General features: G+C 38.2%; 2 protein-coding genes across 2 annotated transcripts; both read right to left on the reverse strand.

Moving 5' to 3' along the window:
- Positions 1 to 19,573: 19,573 nt before the first annotated feature.
- Positions 19,574 to 21,461, reverse strand: LOC148694417 (uncharacterized). The gene is made up of 2 exons (XM_088700399.1): positions 20,146 to 21,461; positions 19,574 to 19,819 (listed from the first exon to the last, which is right to left on the reverse strand). The coding sequence occupies exons 1-2, from the start codon at positions 21,227 to 21,229 to the stop codon at positions 19,791 to 19,793; spliced, it is 1,113 nt and encodes a 370-aa protein (XP_088556525.1). The 5' UTR covers positions 21,230 to 21,461; the 3' UTR covers positions 19,574 to 19,790.
- Positions 21,462 to 22,055: 594 nt separating this feature from the next.
- Positions 22,056 to 25,764, reverse strand: LOC137739979 (ACT domain-containing protein ACR11). The gene is made up of 10 exons (XM_068479748.2): positions 25,406 to 25,764; positions 24,555 to 24,612; positions 24,324 to 24,461; positions 24,077 to 24,171; positions 23,660 to 23,744; positions 23,492 to 23,551; positions 23,068 to 23,123; positions 22,795 to 22,900; positions 22,569 to 22,637; positions 22,056 to 22,349 (listed from the first exon to the last, which is right to left on the reverse strand). The coding sequence occupies exons 1-10, from the start codon at positions 25,558 to 25,560 to the stop codon at positions 22,287 to 22,289; spliced, it is 885 nt and encodes a 294-aa protein (XP_068335849.2). The 5' UTR covers positions 25,561 to 25,764; the 3' UTR covers positions 22,056 to 22,286.
- Positions 25,765 to 26,637: the final 873 nt, after the last annotated feature.

A 26,637-nucleotide genomic window follows, 5' to 3' on the forward strand; every position in this document is an offset into this window, starting at 1 on the left:
AGATAGTAGGGGGCAAATCAGGCAAGATTAGAGGAAGTATAGGATGAATCAACAAGTTGGAGAATCCAGTGGAAAAGGTGTGTCCACCACTGAGCCTTATTCTTATAGGCCGCCACTGTTGGCTAATAAAGGAGAGGAAACTAAGTGGAGGCAGCCGAAGCCGTAGAAGGAAATTTTCTCGGGTAATGAGCGAAGCCTGAAGTGAGGACCTCCCTATAGCCCACATAACAATGCAGCTAACCAGTAACTTAGAAATGAGTTGGCTAAGCTGAGAATGATGGTGGTTTAGAATGCTCAACCTCAAGCTCGCCCGCTATTCAAGATCATGTATCAAAAGCCCTACCCTGAGTATATCGATGAGCAGAATCTTTTTCCCCTTAACTTCAAGAAGTCCGCGTTCCCAACTTTCAGTGGGGAAGATTGCAATGTGTTCCCTAGAGATCACATATTCAAGTTCTCCAACTACTATGTGGCATTTGAAGACAATCCTAACTATAAGTTAAGGTTGTTTGGGAACTCGTTGGTTGGCTTATCATCTCAGTGGTACTCTCTGTTACCCCTCTCCCAAATTCCATTGCCAATTGGGGGCAAATGGAGATGGATTTCCACAAGCAATTTTATAGAGTGGAGCCCAAGATGACTATCAATAACTTAGTGGAGGTGAAACAATATGAGCATGAGTCTACAAAAGACTTCATGATGAGCTTTAGATGGACGAGGATGAGATGCCAGTTCCCTATCAACCATGCCTAAATCTTATCCATTGCTCAAAAAGAATTAAGGCTACCCTTGAGAAAGAAGTTCTATGATGTGCAATTCACTGAACTACAAGAGTTAGTAATTGCAGCCACAAAGTATGAGAAGCTGTTGATTGAGGAACAGCAAGTAAAGCATTCATCCAAGGTGCCTCTTTTCTACAAGAACAAAGCTGCAATTCACCAATTAGAGTTCAAAGGTTCAGAGCCTAGAGAAAGTGACACCAATGGAGGAAAGGGGATAGAGTTGTGTGCAACAGAGATGACCAATCCCTTTAAACCTTTAATGGTGAAGGGTTTGGTCTAGCTAGTCAAAGACCAAAAAATAGTGATGAATGACGGAGGATTCGTGCTTATGAAACCCCCTAAATACCAGACTTATTCTTTTGATTTGACCAAGGCAGCAGAAATCTATGAAGAGGTGTTGAGGGCAAAAGTGATTGTGCCCGACAGCACCAAAAAGATGCCTAAACCAGGAAAGTTGAGAGGAAATAAGTATTGCAAATTGCACTACACCTTTAACCATTCCATAACCAAATGTGTGCATTTTAGAGATTGGATCCAAGATCTCATAGTCAAGGGGAAGCTATTGTTGGAGAAACCCCAGGCAAATATGATGATAAACACAGATCCATTCCCAAAGGCCCTAATAAACATGATCTACCTTAGTTGGGTTGAGAAAGGGAAGGGAAAAACTACCTGGGAAGTAAAAAAAGAAAGAAAGCAAGCTGCTAGACGTACAGAGTGAGTTAGAAGGTTGCCTGATAGACCCAAAGTAACCATAGTGAAGGAATAGTGTTATGTAGCAAGTGTCAGTGTGAGTGTAAGCTAAAAGTACCAGTGTTAGGAGCTATCCTTGATCAAGAGTTAATAAAAAAAAAAAAAAAAAAAAAAGAGCAAAGGGCCTGTAGGAGTATCATGTGGGGCAACTGAGAAAGAGACATCCAGAAATATCTTCCAAAGGTTGGGAGAAGACTTTGAACCTAAAGGCTTGTCCGAAGTGTTCAGAAACTATGATGCTTTCGAAAAAAGTAGAGGACAAAGAAGCCGAAATGCCGAGATAGATGGATGTAAGACCTCCCCAGTCAAGTTATAATGGCAGTGTAAAGCAAGGATGGAAAGAAAGAACAATGAGCCTAGTTTCCCCAATCACTAAGAAAGATTCAGCCCGACTCGGGTGAAAATGGTATATAGTGTGGAATGATGGAAAACCTATCAGAGAGATGGGGGCATCAATTAGAAGAGTTCAGAGGCAGCAGAAAGCCCTCATGAACTCTATGAAAGTCCCTATCACATCAGAAGCTTCTGAGAATGTCAAGTTTGAAAGAGTACCTCAAGGAGGAAGAAAAAAACTTCAGTAGAGGAGTAAAAAAGAAATAGAAAAAGCCAATAGCAAAACTAAGGAGGAAGGGGATCATGTGCCTCCAAGCCTCAATCCAAGAAAGTATAAAATCCTGAAGAGAACACAATAGGATGTGGTGATGATGCCAACACCAAGATGGAGTCCAGAACCAATATGTTTTGGAACCATTTCACCTGAGAGAGGAATACCTTCACCTCTGTTGGTTGATACACTTTGTGAAATCCGAAAGCAATTGCAGGATTTTGGTATAACCAGAGAAAAGGAAGTGCACGAATTAATGTTGCCAAAAGATGCACAAGCCTAGATAGATGAGTTTGTGTACCAAATTGGAGGAAAGAAAAAAGATTTACCTAGACCCAGCAACTTTTAAGTAAACAAGACTTATGTTTATCTGCCATGTTCTGCGCCGAACCAGACCAACCCGCCACGATAGAGGGTGATTACTTGGCAACAGAACCAATGATGGCACTTATTAGTGTTGACGAAGCTGAGAGAAAGGAATTAAGCACGATAAGTTTGCCCGAACCTACAAGGAATGAGCTTGAGAGGATATATTCGGATAGAATGGTCTTCAGCAACCCGAGTTTGGCCCTAGCCAACCATCTCAAACCCATATATGTAACTACTTATCTGGAGGGAGTACCCTTCAAGAAAGTGTTGATTGATGGTGAAGCTACAGTCAATGTACTTCCGCTTAAACAAATGAAGAGATTGGGTAGAAGTGAGGAAGATCTTATTCCCACTGACCTGATAGTTTCCAATTTCTTTGGAACCATCACTAGTACACACAAGATATTGCCCCTAAAGCTTGACTTGGGGTCCAAGCAAATCATGCTAGCTTTCTTTGTGGAGGATGGTAGCTCTATTTATGGAGTTTTGCTTGGCAGAGATTGGATTCACTAAAGTATATTTGTGTCATCCATCCTACATCAACAAGTTGATGTCTACCACGAGTCAGGAGCCATGGGACAAGGATTTTGGGAAATAGTAGAGGTTGTTTTCACAATGTTGCTGAAGCTAGTTTTTACAATCCCAGTGTTGGGATTTTGCAGTGCCTAAAAGCTGATGAGAATGGCTGCCCGACTAAGGTGACGGCCTAAAAGCTTCTAGTACAAGGATTGTCTCTCATTAGGGAGGAATGGGATAGACCTCACATTTATCCCAGCCCACTAACACCAACCATGTCAGAACAAAGGAGGAATGACCAAGTAATGGCAGTCAGGTCCTTAATCAAGAAATTGTTGGTGTATGGGAAAAAAAGAAAAGAAGTGAGAGAGAGCTCAACCAAAGAAGAAGCAGAGTGGGAGAAATATGCTTCAAGTAGCCAAAACAGAGAAGAAGAAGAGTTTTTAAAGACAGCCATACACATGGCTGAGTGTATATATGACTTGGATTGGTCAGATGAGATACCCGAGGGTCCAGAGTCAGTTGAAATTTTGTATACCGAGCCTGATAAGCCAACACTAGAAGTATAAGACCTCTTACAAACCATTAATTTAGAGATTGAGAAGGATCTAAGGCTCATACAACTCAGTGGCTTGTTGGAAACTGGTGATCGGGCAAATATAGTAGACTTTTTACATGAATTTAAAGACTACTTTGCATGGCATTACACTGAAATGCCAGGATTAAACCCCAGTTTAGTATAGCACATAATGCATCTCAAGGAAGGGTACAAACCTATGAAGCAAGCTCCAAGAAGAATGTCCAAGGAGATAGAAGAAAAGCTTAAAGAAGAAATCGAGAGGCTGGTGAAGGTAGGATTTATTAGGCCTGCAAAATATGTTGAGTGGTTGGCCAACATCGTGCCTGTATTAAAAGTTGTAACTAACACCATCAGATATTGCATTGACTATAGAAACATTAATGAAGCCACGCCTAAAGATGAATACCCCATGCCCATGGCCGACATATCCATAGATGCAGTTGCAAAACGCAAAGTTCTATCGTTCATGGATGGGAATGCTGGTTATAATCAAATAAAAATGGCTAAAGAAGGTATACATAAAATAACCTTTAGGTGCCCAGGACATATAGGAGCATATGAATACGTAGTCATGCCATTCGGGCTTTAAAATGCTGGTGTAACCTATCAAAGAGCAATGAATGCCATTTTTCGTGATTTAATCGGCCATAGCATGGAGGTGTACATTGATGATGTAGTAATAAAGTAAAAAACGGAAGAGCAACACTTGGACGACCTCATGCAAGCCTTAACCAGAATGATGACCTATAAGTTGAAAATGAATCCTAAGACATGTGCTTTTGGGGTAAAATCGGGCAACTTTTTGGGATTTCTTGTTCATCAGAGAGGGGTGGAGACAAACAAAAACAAAGTTCGAGCCATAATGGAGTCACCTCCTCCCACCAACAAAGTACAATTGCAAAAGCTACTGGGGAAGATCAATTTCTTAAGAAGATTTATTGTTAATTTGGTAGGCAAGATTCAATCGTTGACTCCTCTGTTGAGACTGCAGAATTAAGAAGAGTTTGAGTAAGGCCCACCATACCAAGAGGCTTTTGACAAAGTAAAGGCTTACTTGGCCTCTTAACCAGTACTTATGCCACCTCAGAGGGGAAAATCTTTAAGGCTCGATATCTCTGCCTCTGAAAAGTCAATAGGAAGCCTGCTAGCTCAGAATAATGAAGGGGGAAGGAGCAAGCAATATATTACCTTAATAGAATCCTTACCAACGTAGAAACCAGATACACATCAATCAAGGTTGTATTTGGCTTTATATTTCATTACCTGTAAGCTAAGGCAATACATGTTGCCTTGCCAGATCCATATTATTGCCAAGACTAATGTGATCAAGTATATGCTGTCAAAATCAATGCTAACTAGAAGAATTAGGAAATATTCTCTAGCACTATCAGAGTTTAGTTTTTAACATGTTCTTCAAGGAGTAATAAAGGGGCAAACAATTACAGATTTCTTGACTAAACACCAAAAATCACATGATGAACTTGTCAACATCCTAGGAACTTAGGAGGTGGCCAGCATTTGGATCCTACCAAGTGGTACTGTCTCGGGCAAGGAGGAATGGATTCAGCAAGAGGTAAAGAGAATAACCAGCCTTTGGATCACTCATTGGAGGTTGTATTTTGATGGATCTTGTACTCAACATGTTGTTGGGGCTGGAATTGTCATTATTAATCCCAAAGGTGTTCAACATTGTTATTCATTCCTTCTGGATTACCAAAATACTACCAACAATCGGGCAAAGTACGAACCACTAATAATTAGTTTAGAAATCTTGATAGAGTTGGGGGCAACTGAAGCTGAGGTGTTTGGTGATTTAGAGTTAGTGATCAATCAACTAAATGGAGATTACAAGTGCAGACACATCACCATGGCATGTAATTACTTGGCAACTACTCAGTTGTTAAGTTATTAGGGCACTGAAGTATTAGTCAATCATATTCCCAGATAATCGAATTTAATTAGCTTCTGAAGCACAGATCCAAGAAAGAAGGTTCGAGGTGGATGTGAAGGTACAAAGGAGAAATCTCATTTCTATCTTTGAAAGAGGGTTCAGCTTAGATATAATGACCAAAGAGCCTGAGATAAGAAATTGGAGAACACCCATCACCCAGTACTTGAAAGATCCTTCATTCCCCACAAGTAAGAAGAATAGGTAGTAAGCAACTAAATATGTTATATGGGATAGAACTCTGCTAAGGAAGACTCCAGATGGTCTTCTGTTGAAATGCTTGGGCTTGGAAGAATCAATGAGAGTGATGGTCGAAGTACACGAAGGTATTTGTGGAGCACACCAAGCTAGAACCAAGATGAGGTGGTTATTAAGAAGGTATGGCTACTTTTGGTCCGATATAGAGAATGATTGTAAAGCCTATGTTAGAGGTTATGAAGAATGCCAAAGGCATGGACCTCTTCAACATGTGTCATCAGTACCCTTGAATCTTGTACAGCCTTAGCCTTTCAAAGGATGGGCAATGGGCTTCATCGGGCAAATTTACCCACCCTCCAGCAAGAGGCATACCTTCATAATTGTGGCAACAGACTACTTCACCAAGTGGGTAGAAGCCTCACCTGTGCAGACTATCACTTCAGTTGCTGTGAAGAAATTCATTGAAACCAAGATCTTGCATAAATATGAGGTGCCCGAGACAATTGTTAAAGACCGACGGCCATCATTTATCTCGAAGGAAATGGAAAAATTTGCAAACAAATTCAATATAAAGATGATCCAGTCTAGCCCCTACTAACCCAATCAAATGGTCAAGCAGAAGCCAGCAATAAGATCTTGGTGAGTATTATTAAGAGAATGGTAGCAAATAGTCCAGAAATGTGGCATAAGAAATTAGGTGATACTCTATGGGCTCATGGAACCTCAAAGAGGGCAAGAACTGGAACTACCCTTTATGCCTTGACTTTTAGGCAAGATGTTGTACTCGCTATTGAAATTAATGTAAGTTATGTCAGGCTTCAAAACTAGTTGGGTTTACACAGTGAAGAATACATTCAAGCTATGTGTCAAGGGGTCGAAGATGTAGATATAACCTGAATTAAAGCCTTGAACAAAATCCAAGAAGGAAAAAGAGCTATTGCCCGAGCTTATAACAAGAAAGTGAAGTTGAAAACGTTTAAGGAATGAGAGTTGGTGTGGAAGGCAATCCTGCCTTTGGGAACTCATGTTGAAAATGTGCCCCAAACCAATCATATGATGATACTTTACGGACATTTCACATGTTAAACTAATCTAGTTTAATATAAAGGGCAAAGATTATTGTTTTAAGCCGTCTCATATAAATGTTATACGCTTAAACGATAAAACCAAGGAATATGTAATTGGGAGAATGTGATCTAAAGAAGTTAGATTCAAGAGATCATTTTCTTTCTTATACATATCCTAAATGTTCCTGATCATAGGATTGCCAATTGGGCATTGACAGTTCATTAAGATTAGTACGTGCTATGTCGATTGCCAATTAAGCATTGACAGTTCGTTAAGATTAGTACGTGCTATGCCCTATCTTAGGGAGAGTGACTGGGCTCGAGTCATTGGTGTGACCGACACCAAGATAAGTATGTAGGTGCTCAATAGAGAATGAGTCCACTGAACACGATCAACAAGGTGTTCTCATACTCATGTCACATGAGAACTCATGGTTGGGATAATGCAAAGTAGTCATTTGACTTAAGACATCATAGTTATCTAGTGGTTAGGTCCTTGATCTTTGACTATGTCAAAGTCACTCTGTTAGAGGGTGTCCACAACATAGTTGGGGTTAAGCCACTTAGCCACGGAGGCAAGTGAATGCGCAACAAAGGATCTCTAGCCTTCAAACCATTTGAGGGAGAATACTCTATGATATGATTAAGAATCTTTGGCCAGAGTATGAATGAGATTTAGGAAGTCGTTCCAAATTACATTCAAGGTAATCATATAAGTAAGATAATCACATTGGATCGTAAACATGAATAAATTATCAAACCAAATAATGTGGTCAAGAGTATTATATTAGAGAAAGACCGTATTGCATTGTAATCCTAAACTAAATAGGCTCTTCACCTCTTCTAATTAGCTTGGGTAGACATGACATGCTGCTCGGCGTCACTCATGGTTTGTGAAAGCCCTAAAGGTGAGTAATCACTAAAGGGAGAATTGAAAGTAACTTTCAATTCACAATCGATTTGAAGAGTTCTAATCGCCCACTGCCTCGTTAAAAGGAACCTAATAGATCGTACACCGAGTAAGGTAGAGATTGAAGAAACAACAGAGATGAGTAAGGATAATAAAATGGTTTAATTATTTATGGTTAGGATTAATTAATATATTAATTAATCAAATAAATATGCTCGTTATAGACCTAGGGTTAGTTTTAGGCCACAAGGCCCAATGGGATTTGAATGTTAGGCCCATTAACTCAAGTTGTATGACAACTTGAAAACACAAAGGGCTTGAAAACCCAATGAACCCTTAATGGCCGGCCATATAGAGAGGGATAGTGAACTTGCCTTAATAGCAAGTTTGCCACTCCATTATGAGGTGGTATAAAGGCAACTTTATAGCCATTTCATCCTTAGGGTTTTCTAAGGGAAGAAAAAAGAACACAAAGCTCTCTCTTCTCTAATGAAGGGCGGCCACCCTAGAGGAACTTAGCTAGCAATAAAAATTTGATGTGATAAAAGATAGCACTCAAATTAAACTCTCTTATTGACAATTGTAGTAAAGATGTAAGTAGGGATCGTTCTAGACGGGGGATTAGGAGGGATTGCTAATCTACCAAAAACTGACTCAAAAGTACAAAACTAAGCTTAAACACATTAAACTAGACTCAAAGACTCTTAACTAAACTTATATGACTCAAAACAAACTAAAAAGACTCAAAACAGCACAAACAATAAAAAAGACTCAAACTAGACTCAAACTTGTGTTTTTAACTTACACTTAAAAACACAAGTTTGGACAGATTCTAACTAAGTTGACACAACAAAGTAAAAAGGGGATTGGTTTTGACGAATTTTAAAGTAAAACAAACAAATTTAAAGACTTAAACAACTTTGGACGAAATTAGGTGAATTTATGGGTGATAAGCTAGCTAGAGGGTCCTTCTCCACACATGACACACTTGCATACAAATTGATTTCCAGTTGCTTTTCAATGAACCATGAACCTCAATGCCCCAGATTAACCGTAACGTCACTAATTAACCCTCAGGTTTTCCTTAAGTCATTGAATTAGACGGACAATGCATCGGCAATCAAATTATTCTTCCCAAGTTCCCTACATGAACTGCATAATAGAGACACAAGCAAAGATCATTAAGCTTTGTGAAAATCATACGCATTGACAAGGCATTCATAACTATGACATCATGATACTCATGCCAGGAATTTAACTTAACACGATTGTGACCAACAACCTTCACTACTTGTGAATATAAGTTTATAATGATTATGTGAAACTCCCTTATATTCTAGCATCAAATTCATGCATGCAAACTAAGTAGGCCTCCTTAATCAACATACAAGTATAAGTTCTTAATCAAAAAGTTAAGTAAATTGCATTCACAATTCATGAAATCACAACTAGAATTAATCAAATCATATTGCAAATATAATCATGGTTTTAAAGTCTCCTCTAGCTAAAACAAGTTTAGCCTCTCATGTTCACTGCAAAAAAAAAAAGAGAATTTAAATTAAACATTGAAAACAAAAGATAGATTACACCTAAAAACGTTCCAACAATCCAACTTGAATAGCAAAAACGTCCAAGGCTGCTCCTCCTTTCTTTCTTCCTTGCTAGGCTTCAGCACAAGGGTGTGGAATGGCTGAATTTGGATTGTGATGTATTATGGTGAAGGATGGATGAATGGTAGGGTAGTATGGTGAATGGTAGGGTGCGGAATTATGTATGAAGGATGGTGATGGCTACGGATGGGGTGTGTAAGGATGAATGGTTCAGAATTGTGTATATGATTATATAGATGTGTGAATGGGTGCGGCATAATGTATATAATTTAGGGAAAGGATCATGGCTTTAATTAAATGTTTTAGGAAAGATTTAGACCCCAAATCCTCAAGCAAAAAGGGTAGTTAAAGTCAGAATCCTAGGGGAGAAAGGATAGGAAAGTTGCGGCAAGGAAAATAAAAGGGGAAAGTTGATGTTTTACACGGCAAGGGAAAAGGAAAGGGAAAGGGAAATGAAGTGTGGCATCCCTCTTTGACTGGGATTAAGGCTTCTAGAACTTATATTTAAGTGTCCTAAATTGATTAGGAACCCCTTTGATAGCTGAAACATAAGTAGGAAAAGATTAGAATTGACTAAGTCAAAATAAGGAAGTTTGACTCATGTTTCCTTCTTTGTAGTTGATTCCTTTTCTTCCAAGTCTTGAATTAATTTCTTCCATCTCTTTAGCAGATTCCTAGCCTCCTTTGGTCTTCAATTTCGTCCATCCACCTTGCTCCAAGCATGTGCTAACCATTCCAAGCTCAAAACTGCTCCAAATTGTTGCAAATTGCACTTTCTTGCCACTTTAGCCAATTGGACCTACAAACACACAAAAATAGCTTAAAATACTAAAATAACTAAGTAAATGCAAGGAATTAAACTAACAAAGTCGCATAAATATGCTCCTATCAATCTTCCTTCCTCTAGGTCACCCATCTCTTCATCAATGCTCTCCTTGGTGTGGAGACTTAGAGGTTCTCTATTTTGGGAACTTGGAGTATCCATTCTACTATCCTCATCCAAGAAATCCATAGAGCTAAGAAGTAAGGAATGAAGGCCCTATCTCTTCAGTGATTAGCCTTTGCTTATGCAAAGAGGAATCAACAAAAGTATAATATTTCTCAACTCACTTTGTTCTTGAGTTGAGTCTTGGTTCACCACACTCAATAGGCCTTGAATTTCATGGGTAAAGTTTTATTTTTCAGTGCATACAAGCATGATTCCGCCTTTAATTGTTAATTGCATGCATAGATGTTGCTCAAATGAACTAGTTTTCACAAATATTTCCTTCAGCTCAAGTTAGAGAATTTGGGAAGTGGAGTCCCACTTGGGAAGGACTTTTCATCATTAACAAAGTATTAGAAAAAGGAGGATACTACTTGACAGATTTGGAAGGAAACTTGCAAAGACATCCAGTCAATGCTATGTTTTTGAAGAAATATCACCCAACTTTGTGGGATGTTAGAGATTGTTACCTTGATGAGACTTAAATGTTCAAAGAAGTACGAAAGATCTTTGTTATAATCAGAAACAGTTTAAGTATTGCAGGCATTTAGAGTAAAACAAGTTGGAAGTGAAGAAGCAAGTCATTTTTATTTCACAATGGAAGAAGGATACAAACGGTCTTAGCTAAACAAGTTTACATCCCTAGCCAAAGCAGCTATTATGGAGTAATAAGTCTACATGATAGTAAAAATTCTACTAGGTTCTTCTAAAGTAATATTGCTATTGGCTAGTTAGGCTTCAGCATCATCAACTTCCAGATTGACCTTCTTCACTTCATCAATCTTCTAATAGAGCTTGCTTGCGAGGGTTATCTATTTAGCCTTCAGTACAGATAGCTACTCCTCAAACTTGCTAAGAAGTCATTACCATGATACGATCCTCCATGGCTGAGCCTTCCTCCACTAGTTGTCACAAAGAAGCTGAAGTCCGAGTGTGCTTCTCTTTGTAACACTTAAGTCGGTTAGATGCCCTCTCTGCTCGTTGGTGCTAATCCCTCAGAGCCCTTAAGTTCTTGAAAAAGTTAAGGAATGACTCATACTGAATCTTCGATATCTGTTAAGCCTTGAATAACTCAATCAAAGCTTTCTCAACTTCTTGGAAGGCCTTCAGACTAAAAGAGGTTGTGAAGTTCTTCTTCATCCACTCCTTAATGATCCGGTGTTGATCCTGGAGGTTTTGAGACTTCGAGGGGCGCCTTGGGGACCTCAGTTGGGTCCTGATCTGCCCAAATTCTCTAACAAGTTTGGGCAAGGAGGTCATGGTTGAAATGGATGTGAGAGGTAAAGGCACCACTCCAACTCCTTCTGAAGCAATAGTAGTGAAGGCAGCTTTGGTGGGCATAGAAGGAAGAGACTCAGAAGCAAAAATGGGGGCGGTAGCAGCAGTCTACTTCGGCTAAGGGATAGGGATCCCCGTGACCCCAGAATCCTTGGGAGGCTTAAGGAGAACCACTTTACGCACTGAAGGCTGAGGAGGTGTCACACCCTAATTGGAGTATTAACTTAAAACTCTAATTAAGGCATGATTCACAATTTAATATGGAATAAAATCTTTAAGAACATATTAATCCATAGTTAAATAGTGAAGAAAAAAAAAGAAAAGAAAATTATTTTGAAGATATAAATCTGTTCAAACATCATTCACATTTATTCACCAAGAGATAATTCTCAAGTTTTACAAAGTACACTTTACATAAATTTACATAAAGCTTCTTGTTCCTTATTCAAACAAAAGAGCAAACACCACCAAACTCTTTATTTTATTTCTATTTGCACATATCATACAACAAGTAACATCTCTAGCACATGACTTAATTCTTTGGTTCTAAACCTGCAAAAATTTAATTAGGGTGAGCATAAAGCTCAGTAGGGACATTATACCTCAATATATATATAACCATGAGTATATTATTTTTACGTAGTTAAAACACATTATAAAAATGATATGTATGAATGCACAAAGTTTCTCTCTTCAAACCCTATTAACCTGAACTCAAACACCATATTTTCCTTTTGTTAGTGCTCTTGCCTAATTCCCTTTCGCCAGTCCCGTATTACCCTTAAATTATTGTGCACTTTAGGGCTAGCCTGAGACCTGGTACCTGCCAAGAATTAGGTTCAACTACACAAAAGCCTTCCTCAATGCCCATTTGCTTATCTCCTTCACAAGAATCTCAACTCAAGGTAATCAATTCATTGTTTAACAAATAAATGAAAAACATGTATCTCAATCCATCCAAGTAATCGTATACGCAATGAGTTTATGAATCCAACCACATAGATAAATATCAATCAATAGGTATTAATCAGATAATAAAAGAATAAATATTTATGCTCCCTACCTGGTTCCAAAGCTACAACATAAGTCCACGTAAATGCCAAACTGATCAAGTATTTTGATCCAACTCGTGAGTTCCTATTCAAAGTATAAACTATCACTATTTAAGCATACATTATAACTCGTATTATAAATAGACTTTGTAGAATACATACTTTAATAAGTATGTATAATAATATCCCAAACAAAACATACTTCAGTTTTCTAGTAAAAATAGTTTTAAAACTAAAAGTTTTTGTATGGTGGAAATTTGCTATGAAAAATTAATATTGGATATGTGTACGAATCCACCAATAATATATAAATATATTATTACAATCAGAACTCATTTCCAAAAAGGACACTCAACCAATCAAACTCAAAAACATACAAACTCTACTCTCAAGCTAGTTCGTAGCCAGAAAAGCTGAAACTCACCCAGATTCAATTCTTTTAGCTATATTCCCCGTAGAAAAGCTATCTTTTGTCTGTTGTAAAAACTCTGCTACCTTCACTTAGTATCGTAGTATCAATTCCCTCGTGTATAACTTAGTTATCTACCACCATTTTTAGCATACAAACCTTTGTGAACTCAAAGAGAAGTGGCTGCAAGAAGTTCAACCTTGCCCGACAAGGGGAAATCTTGCTCGTGTCTCTTTGTATGTACTTGTATTTGGTAGATCTATTGCTATATATGCTTTTCATTGTATATTCAAGTCATTATCAATTGTATTCCACCTAAGAAATCCCATTTACGTTCGAATTTGGTTAAGTTAAGAAACATGCTGTCTTTGAGAACAAATCGTATTCGAGGACATGGTTAAAAGGGTCTTGAACTCCCTTCGTCCTGAACATACAAGATTATGAACTAAAAGTCCTTGTTTACAAGGCAAGAAAAATAACTTAATGCAGACTTAACCCATCTGTGACAATCCCTTGATAACAAGAAGTTTAAGTGACTTGGGGTGCAAGTAATCGACTTAAATCACACCTAGTCAACATCTATTATACAAAGATAACGGTGGCACGCCTACATACTTGTTAGTTTTTATTGCGAGCCTCAAGGCCTATACCAAAGGCCCTACAAGGGCACCTTTCAAACTAACTTTGAACTCTTCTTGTAGTACACCAAGTAGCAAGAAGTCGCCTGACAACCAACCTCAATGCAAGTGCCAAACCTCCCAGAGGAGTTGTGCCAGGGCCGAATCCTTGCCCGAACAACATGATGTCATTTTAATAATCTAACATTACTCTTCTTAACCTACCTTTTGTGTAACCAAAATTTACCAGCCATTATTTTGCTCCTACATACTTGTACAATCATTTGTATCATTTCTCTAATAGAACTAAGATCCACTAACACATATGGATCTTATCTTTATTAGAAAGATGATACAAATATGGTAGTAAAAATAACAATTTTGATTTATTATAGATTTGTAATTAATAAGGATCTCGTCCTTGAATAGGAATTTTATGTACCTTGACATTCTTGTACTTGTATGTATATATAGATATTTCCTCCTGGAAAGAAGAAAAACATAACAATTAAAACCCTAAACTCTCATCTAGTTTTACTATCTTGGTATCAGCAGGTTTTGGCCTTTCTCTTCCCAAAAAATAAAAAGTCCTAAACCCCAAAAACCTATTCTTGCAATGTAACTTCCCTGGTTGCCAGGCCTTATATACTTGTTGATTATCTTGCATTTGGACAATCAATCCTACCACAAACCTAAATTTACCAATGCTGCTTTATGTTTTTTAAGCAGCATAAAAATCTTAATCATTGCCGTGTGGTTTGTTCCTAAAAGTCGGCACTAAAAATCTTAAACCTAAGCCTACATCACCAATCCACTGCAACCATGGGAGAGAATACAATATTGTCTCTAGTTGATAATCAGGATGATTCAGGAACTCGGAAAAGTCTTAATTACGTCTAGAGATCGTGACTTTGGTTGGATTATTGATTCCAAGAATACTGACCACCTAACATATGACAAGTTTCTCTTTCATATTATGATTCCTCTTCTAAAAGAAAGTGTTGTCACTATTAATGGCTATGTTATCTCAGTAACGGAGGCTGGTCCAATTGCATTTATCCCATCTTTAACCTTACACAATACCTTTCTTATTCCGACATTATTAAATCATCTTTTATCAGTCGGACAAGTTACTGAACAACTTAATTATATCCTACTAACGTTTCCTTTTTTGCATAATTCAGGGTATCCAGATGCGAGCTATAATTAGGTGTGGTACTAAGAGAAAAGGGTTGTATTATGTTGATGATGTGGCTCTCAACAGAGTGAATCAAGTATGTAGTGTAGTGGGAATGGTGACAAAGGTAAGAAGATTTGGTTAAGACATCGCAGACTTGGGCATGCCTCATTTAGCTATTTACAAAAGTTGGTTCCATCATTATTTACTAGTATTCATACTCTAAACTAAACTATCATGTATGTACTCTAACAAAGAGTTATCAAACCTTTTATCCATTGAGTTCCACTAAAAGAACCGTTCCTTTTGAATTAGTGCATTGTGATGTGTGGGGGTCCCTCCCCTGTTTCAACTCTAAACGAAATTTGAGGATTTGATTATCTGTGGATGACTATACTGGGATGACTTGGCTCTATATAGTGAAACACAAGAGCTATGTTACTGTAATTGTCAAGAATTTTCACCATATCGTTCGGACTCAATTTTCGCTTCCAATTAAAGTGTTTTGCTTCGATAATAGGAATAAGTATGGTAATGTTGAATTGTCTCAATTTTTCAACAAGGCATCCAGGAAACCACTTGTCCTCAACACCTCAATATAAATGGGTGGCAGAACAGATAAATTGACATATTCTTGAGATGGGGCATTTCTCATTGAAGTTGCTGCTCCGCAATCTTATTGGGCCGATGCAGTTACATATGTTGTTTACATGATTAACAGAATGCTCTCCAAAATGCTTGATTTTCACACTCCTCTAGATGTGTTAACAGATCATGTATCCTTGCCCTCTTCCCTCAATCTCACCTCTGGTATTTTTGGATGTGTAGCATATGTTCACCTTCACAAGAATTAGCGTACCCTTGTGCAGTGAAATTGTTTTTTTGGGCTTTGCTCCACAACAGAAATGCTACTAATGTTATCATCCTTCGTCCCATAAACTCTGTTTCACTATGGATGTTACATTCTCATAATTAGAAATTTTCTTTTCTCTTAATGAGCCTAATCGTGTCCTTCAGAGGGAAACAACTTGTGAATGACCGATTTGGTACACGATGACGGGGTTAAAAGGAACAATTATTGAATGGCAGCCGACTGCAGATCAGTACACAGCCACCGAACGGCAGTTGTCTGACCATCAGGTAGCCACTAAACAGAAGCTGTCTAATCAGCAAGCAGCCACCGAACAACACATGTCCGAACAGCAGGCAGCTACCAAACAGAAGCCGTCTGATCAACAGGCAGCTACCGAACAATAGCTAGCTACATATTAACAGCAGGCTACCAATCAGAAACAGTCACACGTTGTGGATCAGCAGCTTGACCAATTCCTTATATCTGTCGAACACTTATTGCCAGCTTCTAGGGCAACTTCCCCTTTTCACACGCTTGTACCTATTCACGAGTCCATGGATACTCCCGAGGAAAGTTTTTCGAAACCTAGTAAATTATCTAATTTTGATGTTGTTGAGCGTGCTTATCAATGACCTCTAAGACAAAATAGCTGGAAATCGCCAGAAAGATTCTCTCTAGAAGGGAAGGTCAAGTATGCCATTGCAAACTATATGTACCCACCCACTTTCGCCAAAGTATCAATCCATGATGAATCAAATGGAAGGAATAAAACTCCCAAGAAAAGTTGAAGAAGCTTTGAGGGATCCAAAGTGGAAGAAGCCATGCAGGCAGAGATGGAAGCACTGCATGAGAATGGGACTTGGAATATCGTACACTACCAAAAGGGAAGACAACAGTATGCAAGTGGGTGTTTACTATTCAACACAAAGCAGATGGGACCATTGATCGATATAAAGCAAGGCTGGTTGTTAAAGGATATACACAGACCTTATGGACAATTTTATGTATATATCATGTATAAAATAGTTTACAAGATCAACCATAAATAGGAGAGGAATACAAGAAAGAAAGTGGAGGTATGGTGCGGACAGGGATGGCAGCTCAGCAAGCATGAGTGAAGACATGACCTCCACTATCTCTAACTTAAACTAATACCTAGCTTTACATGATGAGGGAATATTGCTCTTAAATAAGCCTAAAGTAAACAAACAAGCAGCTAACCCTAGCCGAAAGTAAGATGACAATGAGTTGTTATCCATCACCAACTAAACAATGACAACTAGACAAACCCTACCACCAATAATAATAGATACTTCAATACTCCCCCTTAAGCTGGATCGAGAGTTCTTCTGGATCCAAGCTTGAAGCTTGGTGAACACATCGGCAAGTTGATCACTGGAACGAACAAATATAGTTTGTAATAGCTTGGACTGAACTTGGTTGCGAACGAAATGACAGTCAACCTCGATGTGCTTTGTGCGTTCATGGAAGACGGGGTTGGCAGCAATATGCATTGCTGCTTGATTGTCACAGTGAAGAAGAATTGGTTTAGAGGAGATGATTTCAAGATCACGTAGCAACCTCTTTAGCCAAATTAGTTCGCATGCAGTCGATGCCATTGCACGGTACTCAGCTTCTGCACTTGACCGAGCTACAACATATTGCTTTTTGCTCTTCCACGTAACGAGGTTACCACCAACAAGAGTGCAGTAACCAGTTGTGGATTTGCGATCAAGGACATTGCCTGCCCAATCAGAGTCTGTGTATCCTTCAATGGTGAAGTGTCCGTTGTTTTGCATGAAAATCCCAATAGATATTGAGCTTTTCAAGTATCGAATGATCCTTTTAACTAGTTGTAAATGATGAGATGAGGGAGAATGCATGAACTGGCTGACAAAGCTAACAGCATAATCAATGTCAGGTCGGGTTATAGTCAAATAGATAAGTTTTCCTACCAACCTTTGATACTCCGATGCATTTTCAAGCTGGATGCCTGAGGTTTCATCCTTGAAATTTGTTGGTAGTGGTGTTTTGGCAGGCTTGCAATGCATCATATTTGCTTCTTCTAAAAGATCTAGAACGTACTTTTGTTAATTTAGAAACAAACCAGTTGGAGATTGATCCATTTCGATTCCAAGAAAGTATCGAAGTCTACCAAGATCTTTGATTTTGAAGGTTGAATGTAATGTGGCTTTGAGAGCAGTTATTTCTTCTGGATTATCTCCCGTGACAATAAGATCATCAACATAAACAAGTACCACCAATCTTCCATGCGTACCAATCCTAGTGAACATTGAAGAATCTGCATTGCTTCGTTTAAAGCCGGATGACATAAGGACATAACTAAGTTTTGAGTACCAAGCCCTTGGAGATTGCTTGAGACCGTAAATAGCCTTGTGAAGCTTGCAGGCTATTCCTTGTTCCTTCTCTCGTTCATGACCAGGTGGTAGTCGCATGTATACCTCTTCTTCTAACTCTCCATGTAGGAAGGCATTTTTTACATCCATTTGATGTAGAGACCTGTTTGAATTGATAGCCACCGAAAGAAGCACTCTAACTGTGTTCATCTTTGCCACAGGGGCAAAGGTTTCTTTGTAATCTACTCCGAAGGTTTGTGTGAAGCCCCTTGCAACTAACCTTGCCTTGTGCCGCTCTATGTTTCCATCTGAGTGAAATTTGGTCTTATAAATCCATCTTGCCCCAACCACACGTTGACCTTTTGGCAGAGAAACAATGCTCCAAGTTTGATTTTCATCAAGTGCCTTCAGTTCTTCAAGCATGGCTTGCCTCCATACAGGAGATTGGTGTGCCTCTTCGAAGGATCGAGGCTCAGAATTTTGGGATAACTTGGTCACAAAGACAGCATGAGATGGAGAGCTCTTGCTATGAAAAACCATTTGTCCAATAGGATGTCTAGGCGTGTAGAATTCAAAATCATCAAGCCTGGCTGGAGGTTGTTCAAGTTGAGGCTCTCTCCTTTCGAGAATGACTTCTTCATTATCTGCTTCCATACTTTCAGGAACTGGCTCTATCTCAACAGCTTCATTTTGCGATATTGACAGCCTTGTATCATCAAGGAAGAGAGGGGTAGGAAACACTTCATATGAGAGCTCCCCCTGAGGTTCATCATCATGCATTTGAAAGAAGGATTGAGTTTCATCAAAACGCACATCCCTGGATACACATACCTTTCTGGTCTTAGAGTCGTAGCATTTGTATCCCTTTTAGGAAGTTGAGTAACCTACGAATGCACATTTGATAGCCCTTGGATCAAGTTTATCTCGGTGAATAGTTTGAATGTGCACATAGCATACACATCCAAACACACGGAGATGACTTATGTCAATTTCTCTCCCCTTGAGAATTTGGTAAGGAGATTTGAACTTCAAGATTCTACTAGGAAGGCGATTGATGATGTATGCAGCGGTTTGTATAGCTTGAGACCAGAACTTCTTTGGAACTTTTGCTTGTAACATTAGTGATCGTGTTTTTTCAAGCAAATCTCGGTTCTTTCTTTCTGAAATGCCATTTTGTTGTGGCGTTCCTACACGACTTGTTTGTTGCAAAATTCCATGCTCATTTAAGTAAGTTGTCATGATTTTGGAAGTGTACTCAGACCCATTATCAGACCTTAAGATGCCAATTTTAGAGTTAAAATGATTTTGAATTAATTTATGAAAATTTTTGAAACACTGGAAAGCTTCATGCTTGAATTTAAGTAAATACACAAAAGTAGTTCTAGAGAAATCATCAATGAATGATATGTAAAATCTGTAACCATCAAAGGACTCTAAGGTGGCAGGTCCCCAAATGTCAGAATGGACTATTTCAAAGGCTTTGGTAGCTCTAGAGAGAGAGAGTGGGGAAAGGGTAACCTGGTGAACTTAGATTTTTGACAAACTTCACAATCTGGAATCACTTTACAGAAACTAGGAAAAAGAAAAGACATAACATGTGAAGAAGGGTGAGCTAATCTCATGTGCCACAGCTGCTCCTTGTTTACAGTGCTTGAGTTTACGTAGAAACTTTTTGGGAAACTTGAAGAGAATTTGACATAGTACAGTCCATTGAGGAAGAACCCTTTACCAATCGTTTCCTTCGAAACTTGGTCCTAGAAAATCACATAGTGAGTTGAAAAAATTGCAAGACAATTTAGCAAATGTGTTATTTTTCCTACTGACAATAGTTTGAAAGGAAAAGAAGGGACATGCATGACAAGGGATTCTTTTTGACTCGAGAAGATTTTGAGTTTCCCTCTGCCTACTATACGAACTTTGGTGCCATTAGCTACGGAGACAAAAGAAGGAGTGGAAAAGTTTTGAAAATCATTTAGTAAAGATGCATCGTTAGTCATGTGATCTGAAGCTCCTGAGTCAACTATCCAAAAATCACAACTACTACTAAGATCCAAAGCAGTGGAGATAGTTGCAATAATACCTGGCATGTCATTTTGTGACACTGAGTTTGATTGTTCGAGGAAGCCAGCAAACTTGCCAAGCATGGCTGAAGGAGTTTCATGATTTGTTGCTCCTTGTTTCTGTTGCAAGAAGTTAGCGAATTCATTTATGAGAGCAATGGGACTAGAGGAAGAGTTTATCACATTATTGGAGACATTGTCGCAAACAAGATTTCCTCTAGGAGTGTAGGCAGGCTTCATTTGGTTTCTTGGTGCTCTTCCATCGTCATTGAACTTAGGTTTAAGTTCTGGATAAAGAATCCAGCACCTCTCTTTTATGTGTCCAATACCTGTACGACCTATCTTCACACAGTGAGAACACTTTAAGTCTGGTCGTTTTCCCTTGTATGGTCTGGAGAAGGTGAAGGCTCTTGCTTCTGATGGCCTAAAATTTGATTCTCCAACGACCATGTCTGCGTTCATGACCTTCTTTCTTACTTCTTCACGTTGAATAACGTTGCAGACCATCTGTAAAGTGGGAAGTTCAGGTGTCATTAAGAGATGGCTTCTAAGGTCTTCATAATCTGGTCCAATGCTGGCAAGCAACTGGAACACTTTGTCTTCTTCAGCACGCTTTAAAAGAATGGTTGTGTCCGTGGTATGAGGTCTGTAAAGATCCAATTCATTCCATTTGGCCTTCAAGTTGCCAAGATGTTGAACAAAAGAGAGATTTCCCTGTTGTAATTCCGTAAGATCTTTCTTCAGCTGAAAGACTCGCGCAGCATTGTTTAGATCTCCATACATGTCTCGTACGGAATTCCAAAGTTGGTGAGATGATACTGAGTAACTGAAAATCTCAGCCATCTTTGGTTCCATAGAGTTTAACAGCCAAGACATGATAAGTTGATCTTGGGATACCCATGCTGCATAATCCAGTGCAGTTGTTTCGGGGATGATGTCATCCTTTTGAATGAATGGGAGCTTTCCACGTCCTCCAAGAGCGAGAGAAATAGCTCGTGACCAGGGCAGGTAGTTGAATTCGTTTAGAAGCACAGAGCTCAAACGTTGAATTGGATTGGTATCCATGGTTTCGTTTTTTGAAGTTTTTTCTGCTGGTATGGCCATAATGGCTCAACTGGTTTGGATTTGGTGGGTTTTTCGGAAGAACACAGAAGCAGGTCCAAGAGGAATCACTGCTCTGATACCATATGGACAATTTTATGTATATATCATGTATAAAATAGTTTACAAGATCAACCATAAATAGGAGAGGAATACAAGAAAGAAAGTGGAGGAATGGTGCGGACAGGGATGGCAGCTCAGCAAGCATGAGTGAAGACCTGACCTCCACTATCTCTAACTTAAACTAATACCTAGCTTTACATGATGAAGGAATATTGCTCTTAAATAAGCCTAAAGTAAACAAACAAGCAGCTAACCCTAGCCGAAAGTAAGATGACAATGAGTTGTTATCCATCACCAACTAAACAATGACAACTAGACAAACCCTACCACCAATAATAATAGATACTTCAATAGACCTACAATATAATTACTAGGAAACGCTTGCACCAATTGCAAAAATGAATACCATCCTAGTATTTTTATCCTTGGTAGCTACTTTCGATTGGTCGTTGAAGCAATTTAAAGTTAAAAATGCTTCTTTGCATGGAGATTCAGAGGAGGAAGTGTACATGGACATTCTGCCTATTTCGTAAAGCAGTTTATGGTCTAAAGCAATCGCCAAGAGCTTGGTGAAGAAGAAGAAGATGGTCGTAGAAGCAATTTAATGTTAAAAATGTTTTTTTTGCATAGAGATTCAGAGAAGGAAGTGTACATGGGCATTCCGCCTACTTCGTAAAGCATTTTATGGTCTAAAGCAGTCACCAAGTGCTTGGTGAAGAACCATAAAGCCAGCATTTGCAAATAAACCATGAGATGAAGGAAAGGGTTAGAAAAGAAGGATAACTATGATATCATTACAACAATTTGGACAATAACATTTTACATTGGTATTGAATTTAAAGCTTTATTTTCATTTCATTATTATCTGACTTTTGTATCAATATTTTGTTCACATATCCTTCAACTGAACAAAAGACTGCAACAGTGTTCCACAATTTCCCTCAGCTTAGTTTTTGGAAATTCCAAGTATACTTCCTGAACATAGCCTACAATTTGCTCAAAAACTCGACTCCTCAGTTGATGGTCGCCTCAAATAATATTGTAAGCTGTTAGCAAGAACCTAAAAAATTTGCAAGTTTTACGGTCAGCAATCTCAGATGTCATCTTTTAGTTTACAACAGAATCAACCATAATAATGGCAACGGTTTTGCAACAGAAGTCTATTTCGGAAGTAATCAGATTGTAAAGTTGGTGAACGATGCAACTTTCTCTTAGAAAACAAGAAAACAGTTAGCTTTCACCACATCGACTGCCATAATATATTAAATCCTAGCTTTACCTGCTGAAGAGGCTTGATGAGGGGTTTACCCCTGTAGTTAACATGAAATTTTGCCTTCGCCAACAACCCCTAATTCCCGAGACAAGAGTTAGCAATGAACTTGGTTACTAAAAACTAAAAACAAAATCACTAGACATGAGCTCCATACATATGGATACTAGAGATCGGAAATAAAATTAGAAAAGGATATATTGAAGGTGCAACTGTAGGTGCGAAAAGAGCACACCTCTGTGTCGAATTCTCCTGATTCAACAGCAACATCAATGTCAGTTACAATCTTTACAAGATCCACCAGTAATCCTGGGCGATCTACTGACTCCACATAAAGCAAACTGCAGAAACCCAATATTAGCCGAACGCATTCATTCAAAACGTGATGTCAATGTGTCACTCATGGATCACCATTGAAGACTACTGTGTGCCTGTTGCCACAACAATTGTTGACATATGGGAATTGACTGTTGAGTTCTTAAAGCCCATCCTATCGAACGCACATTACCTTCGGGTGGGGCCATCATCTTTGACGCTTATGTGGGTTGCTATGTCCACATCAACCTGATGAATTAAACACAGGTTTGAATCAAGAAAACATTGTGGAATGTAATGCTCTTTTCCAGAAAATGGCTAGGGATGCCATCAATAAAAAATGACTAGGTATGGATCAAACAGCTTGGCGTAAAGGTAAACAAGACTCGTTGGAAGTTAAGATGGTACCACATTAGCCGAGTGTCAAGTCAAATCATTAATTACATTACGACTGAACAAAATCAAAGGGTGATAGGCAAAAGAAATTATTCTCAAAAATTCATAATACTCATGATTCATAAACACATGAACTAACCAACCTTTGCACAAACAGTTGTCCCACCACTGAAAATTCAAGCACACTATTATTCGAAAATTAAATAATAAATTTCAAGAACCTGTTCTGGTCGAGGCCCAATTCCAAACGCTGCTCCCATCGCTAACTGGGAACTTGATTCCTAATGACAAAATTGATTCACTAATAAAGCGTACAAAATGTAGAAATCCTGAAGATATTCCACCAGTTACCATCGAAAGAACAAATGGAAATGTTTAAGAAAGATTACCGGATGATACTCTATCAGATTATTTATAATTGTCAATCGAATAGCCTCAAGTAGTTCTGGATCTTCTACTTTCCTACCAGTATCACTGCAAACAAACCTCACCATCAAATAAGAAAATGGGTATGCAACAGCTATTGGAAGGACTGATCTGTTAATCCACAAAAATAGAAGGCTGATGATTTACTGGAAGCTAGATTTTTACTGCCACTTAAGGAAAACTGTTTTTTCTTCAGCACATATATCTAATGAGAAAACAATTATACCACTAGTATAGGAGTTAAAGCCGGTTGAAGAAGTAGAAGAAGCAGAAGAGAGATCATTGCAATCAATTGCAAATTGACAAATAATAACAAAGTCATAGCAACAAGCCAAAACTATACTCAATGCAAGGGCACGAGGCTTGTGAAGTATACTCACGCTCTAGTGATGGCAAACTTGTTATGCTTCCCAGAAGAATCCAAATAGACATTGGCCTTGACAACATTCAAGCCGAGGTTTCTAAGCGCACTCATCTGGTGATTCAATTAATGATAATTAATCTATGATATCATGTACATTCAGATGTAAAGATGAAGATAGATTATTCAAACAAATTTATGAAAATCTATACAGGAGAACATAATAGATAACAATATTGTTGGAAGTCGTAAGTGATGCTCCATACAGTATCGAGAAGAGCTCCAAGCCGGTCTCCAAAGGTTATCTCCACCACCGTTGCATCTGGATCAGAATCTTGGTCAATAATAACCTTAGGAGTCGGAACAGTGTCAGATTCACTTGGACTTCCATCAGATTTACCATCCTATTTCCAACATAAAAAACCCAGCACAAAAATGAAGTATTCAGCAAGTTGATATTCAGTAATTACCAATTACAAAACAAATTTTTAGAATACCTCCACAGCTGTAGCAGAAGATGCTCGCGGAGTAATTGAGGTTGATGAAGATAATGATCTGTCATAGATTGCACATACACTTTCTAGACAAAGAATAGAAACTATACAAGACCCCCACTTTCATGCTTGCGTATCTCAAGAATAATAAAGGTGTTAAACACACTACGACTTAAAATCTATCAGCTCGCTTGGGAACGTTGAGTTCAAGCCACAATCGAGGACTTGGACTCAAAGGTTCAAGAGCTGTTAGATAAACAGAGGTCGAACGATATCTGATAATTCCAACCTCAAGTGCAAAGGACATGATAATTCAGCTACATATTGAAAAATCACTTGTCAAAACTTGTTAAGTGAACAAGTCAGCCACAATAAACTGAGATGCAAAACAGACTTCATTCATACAAAAACGCCAACTATTTATATATTTTAATCTGCAGGATTTATTTATTTATTTACTTTTGTAACCAGAATACACAACATGATTAATCCATTAAATTAAGACTTCATTTTTTCACCAAAATAAAGGGAAAAAATAGCAGAGAAGCATCAAATGAATACTTAGAACATAAACCAGAATCTCAGATATTAATACCTCAATAAGCAATATAATTCAGACCTCATAGTACTAGAAAATGCAAATGAGATTAAGAACCAAGCAAAAATAGAAAACAAAAGATTTCTACAACCAAAATGGGATAAGAAAAATAACAGAGGACCCATTTCATCACTTTTTGAACCAAAAAGAAAAAACCAATTTCTGAAAACAATCTAAGAAAGTAAAACAAACCCATTAAAGAACATAAAAAACCAACAAAAATTCAATATAACAGTGAGCGAAAAAAAAGCATTACCTTCCTTTGTGCACAATGCAGAAGCGTTTATGAGCAAACCCAAAGGAGGCTTCTGCCATAGCCCCAGCTGGTGCTGGACTTGCAAGGTATTTTTTCAAACTGGAGTTACTGTTAAAGTTTACCCCAACACCGCAAGAAGCCATAGCCACAGCCATTTTTAGCTTCAAAATTTTACAGCCCAGACAGAAGGTTGAGCAAACGGAGAGAGAAGAAGGGACTAGAAGGATGAACCCAAATCAGAAAAAGATGGTAAATTTGAAGAAGAAATGGGAATGTGAGAATTGGGTTCGGACAAGAAGGACATGAAGTGTATTGAAGGAAGCAACTGGGGACCAACTGGATACATCGAATTATGCGCCATTCGATATAGGGGATGAGAGACAGAGGGAGATAACTTTTACGTGACTGAGGTGATTTCATGGGTGGTTCCGAAATATGGGATCCACAAGTTTTTTTTTTATTTTATTTATTTTTTTAACAAAGATATTACTTATATACTAAGAGGATGAAGATGAATTTAACCTCACAATATGCTATAATATGGTTCAAATTCACTTTTGTCCAGAATCGGACCTAAGATCTCTCATTTACAAGCGAATAAGAATATCACTTAACCGTAGTACTAAATAATACAAGTTTTTAGAAATTTGTTCAAATATAAAAGTTTTTTAGTCAAAATGGTTGTCGACATTATCATAAATCTTTATTTTGGCACTTGAGATTTAAAATCAATAGAATAAGTCTTTGAGATTGTTCACCGTCAATTATTTGTGTTTTTCTGTGAAATATTTCCGTTAGATTGATAGTGAACAATCTTACAGACCACTTCTATCGAATTTAGCTTTAAGAATCAAAATAAAGAGTTATATCTCAAAAAAGCCACGGTAGATAAAATGCCATATAAAATATCATATATTTCGAAGGACTAAAAAAATTTCCAAGTAACTTGCCTTGTGCTCCTCTTTAATTTTCCTTTCTTCAATTTTTTTTTTTTTTTTTTTTAAAAAAGTAAAGAAAATCGTGGAAGGCAAATTCAATACTAAATTAAATTATTCATTATGTGATTTAGTCGAGCTCTCCTTCCTCTAGTATAAAAATATCGATGTATTAAAAAAAAGTAAAAGAAAAAAAGCAACAAAATCCAAATTATCTTTGCCATGCCAACGTCCATTCATTATTTGGCAAGCGAAATCCAATCCAAGTGCGTTAGCTGTGACACGCCCCGACCCCGA

This window comes from Pyrus communis, chromosome 9 (genome assembly GCF_041283825.1).
Source record: "Pyrus communis isolate YQ-2024b chromosome 9, ASM4128382v1, whole genome shotgun sequence".
Lineage (NCBI taxonomy): Eukaryota > Viridiplantae > Streptophyta > Magnoliopsida > Rosales > Rosaceae > Pyrus > Pyrus communis.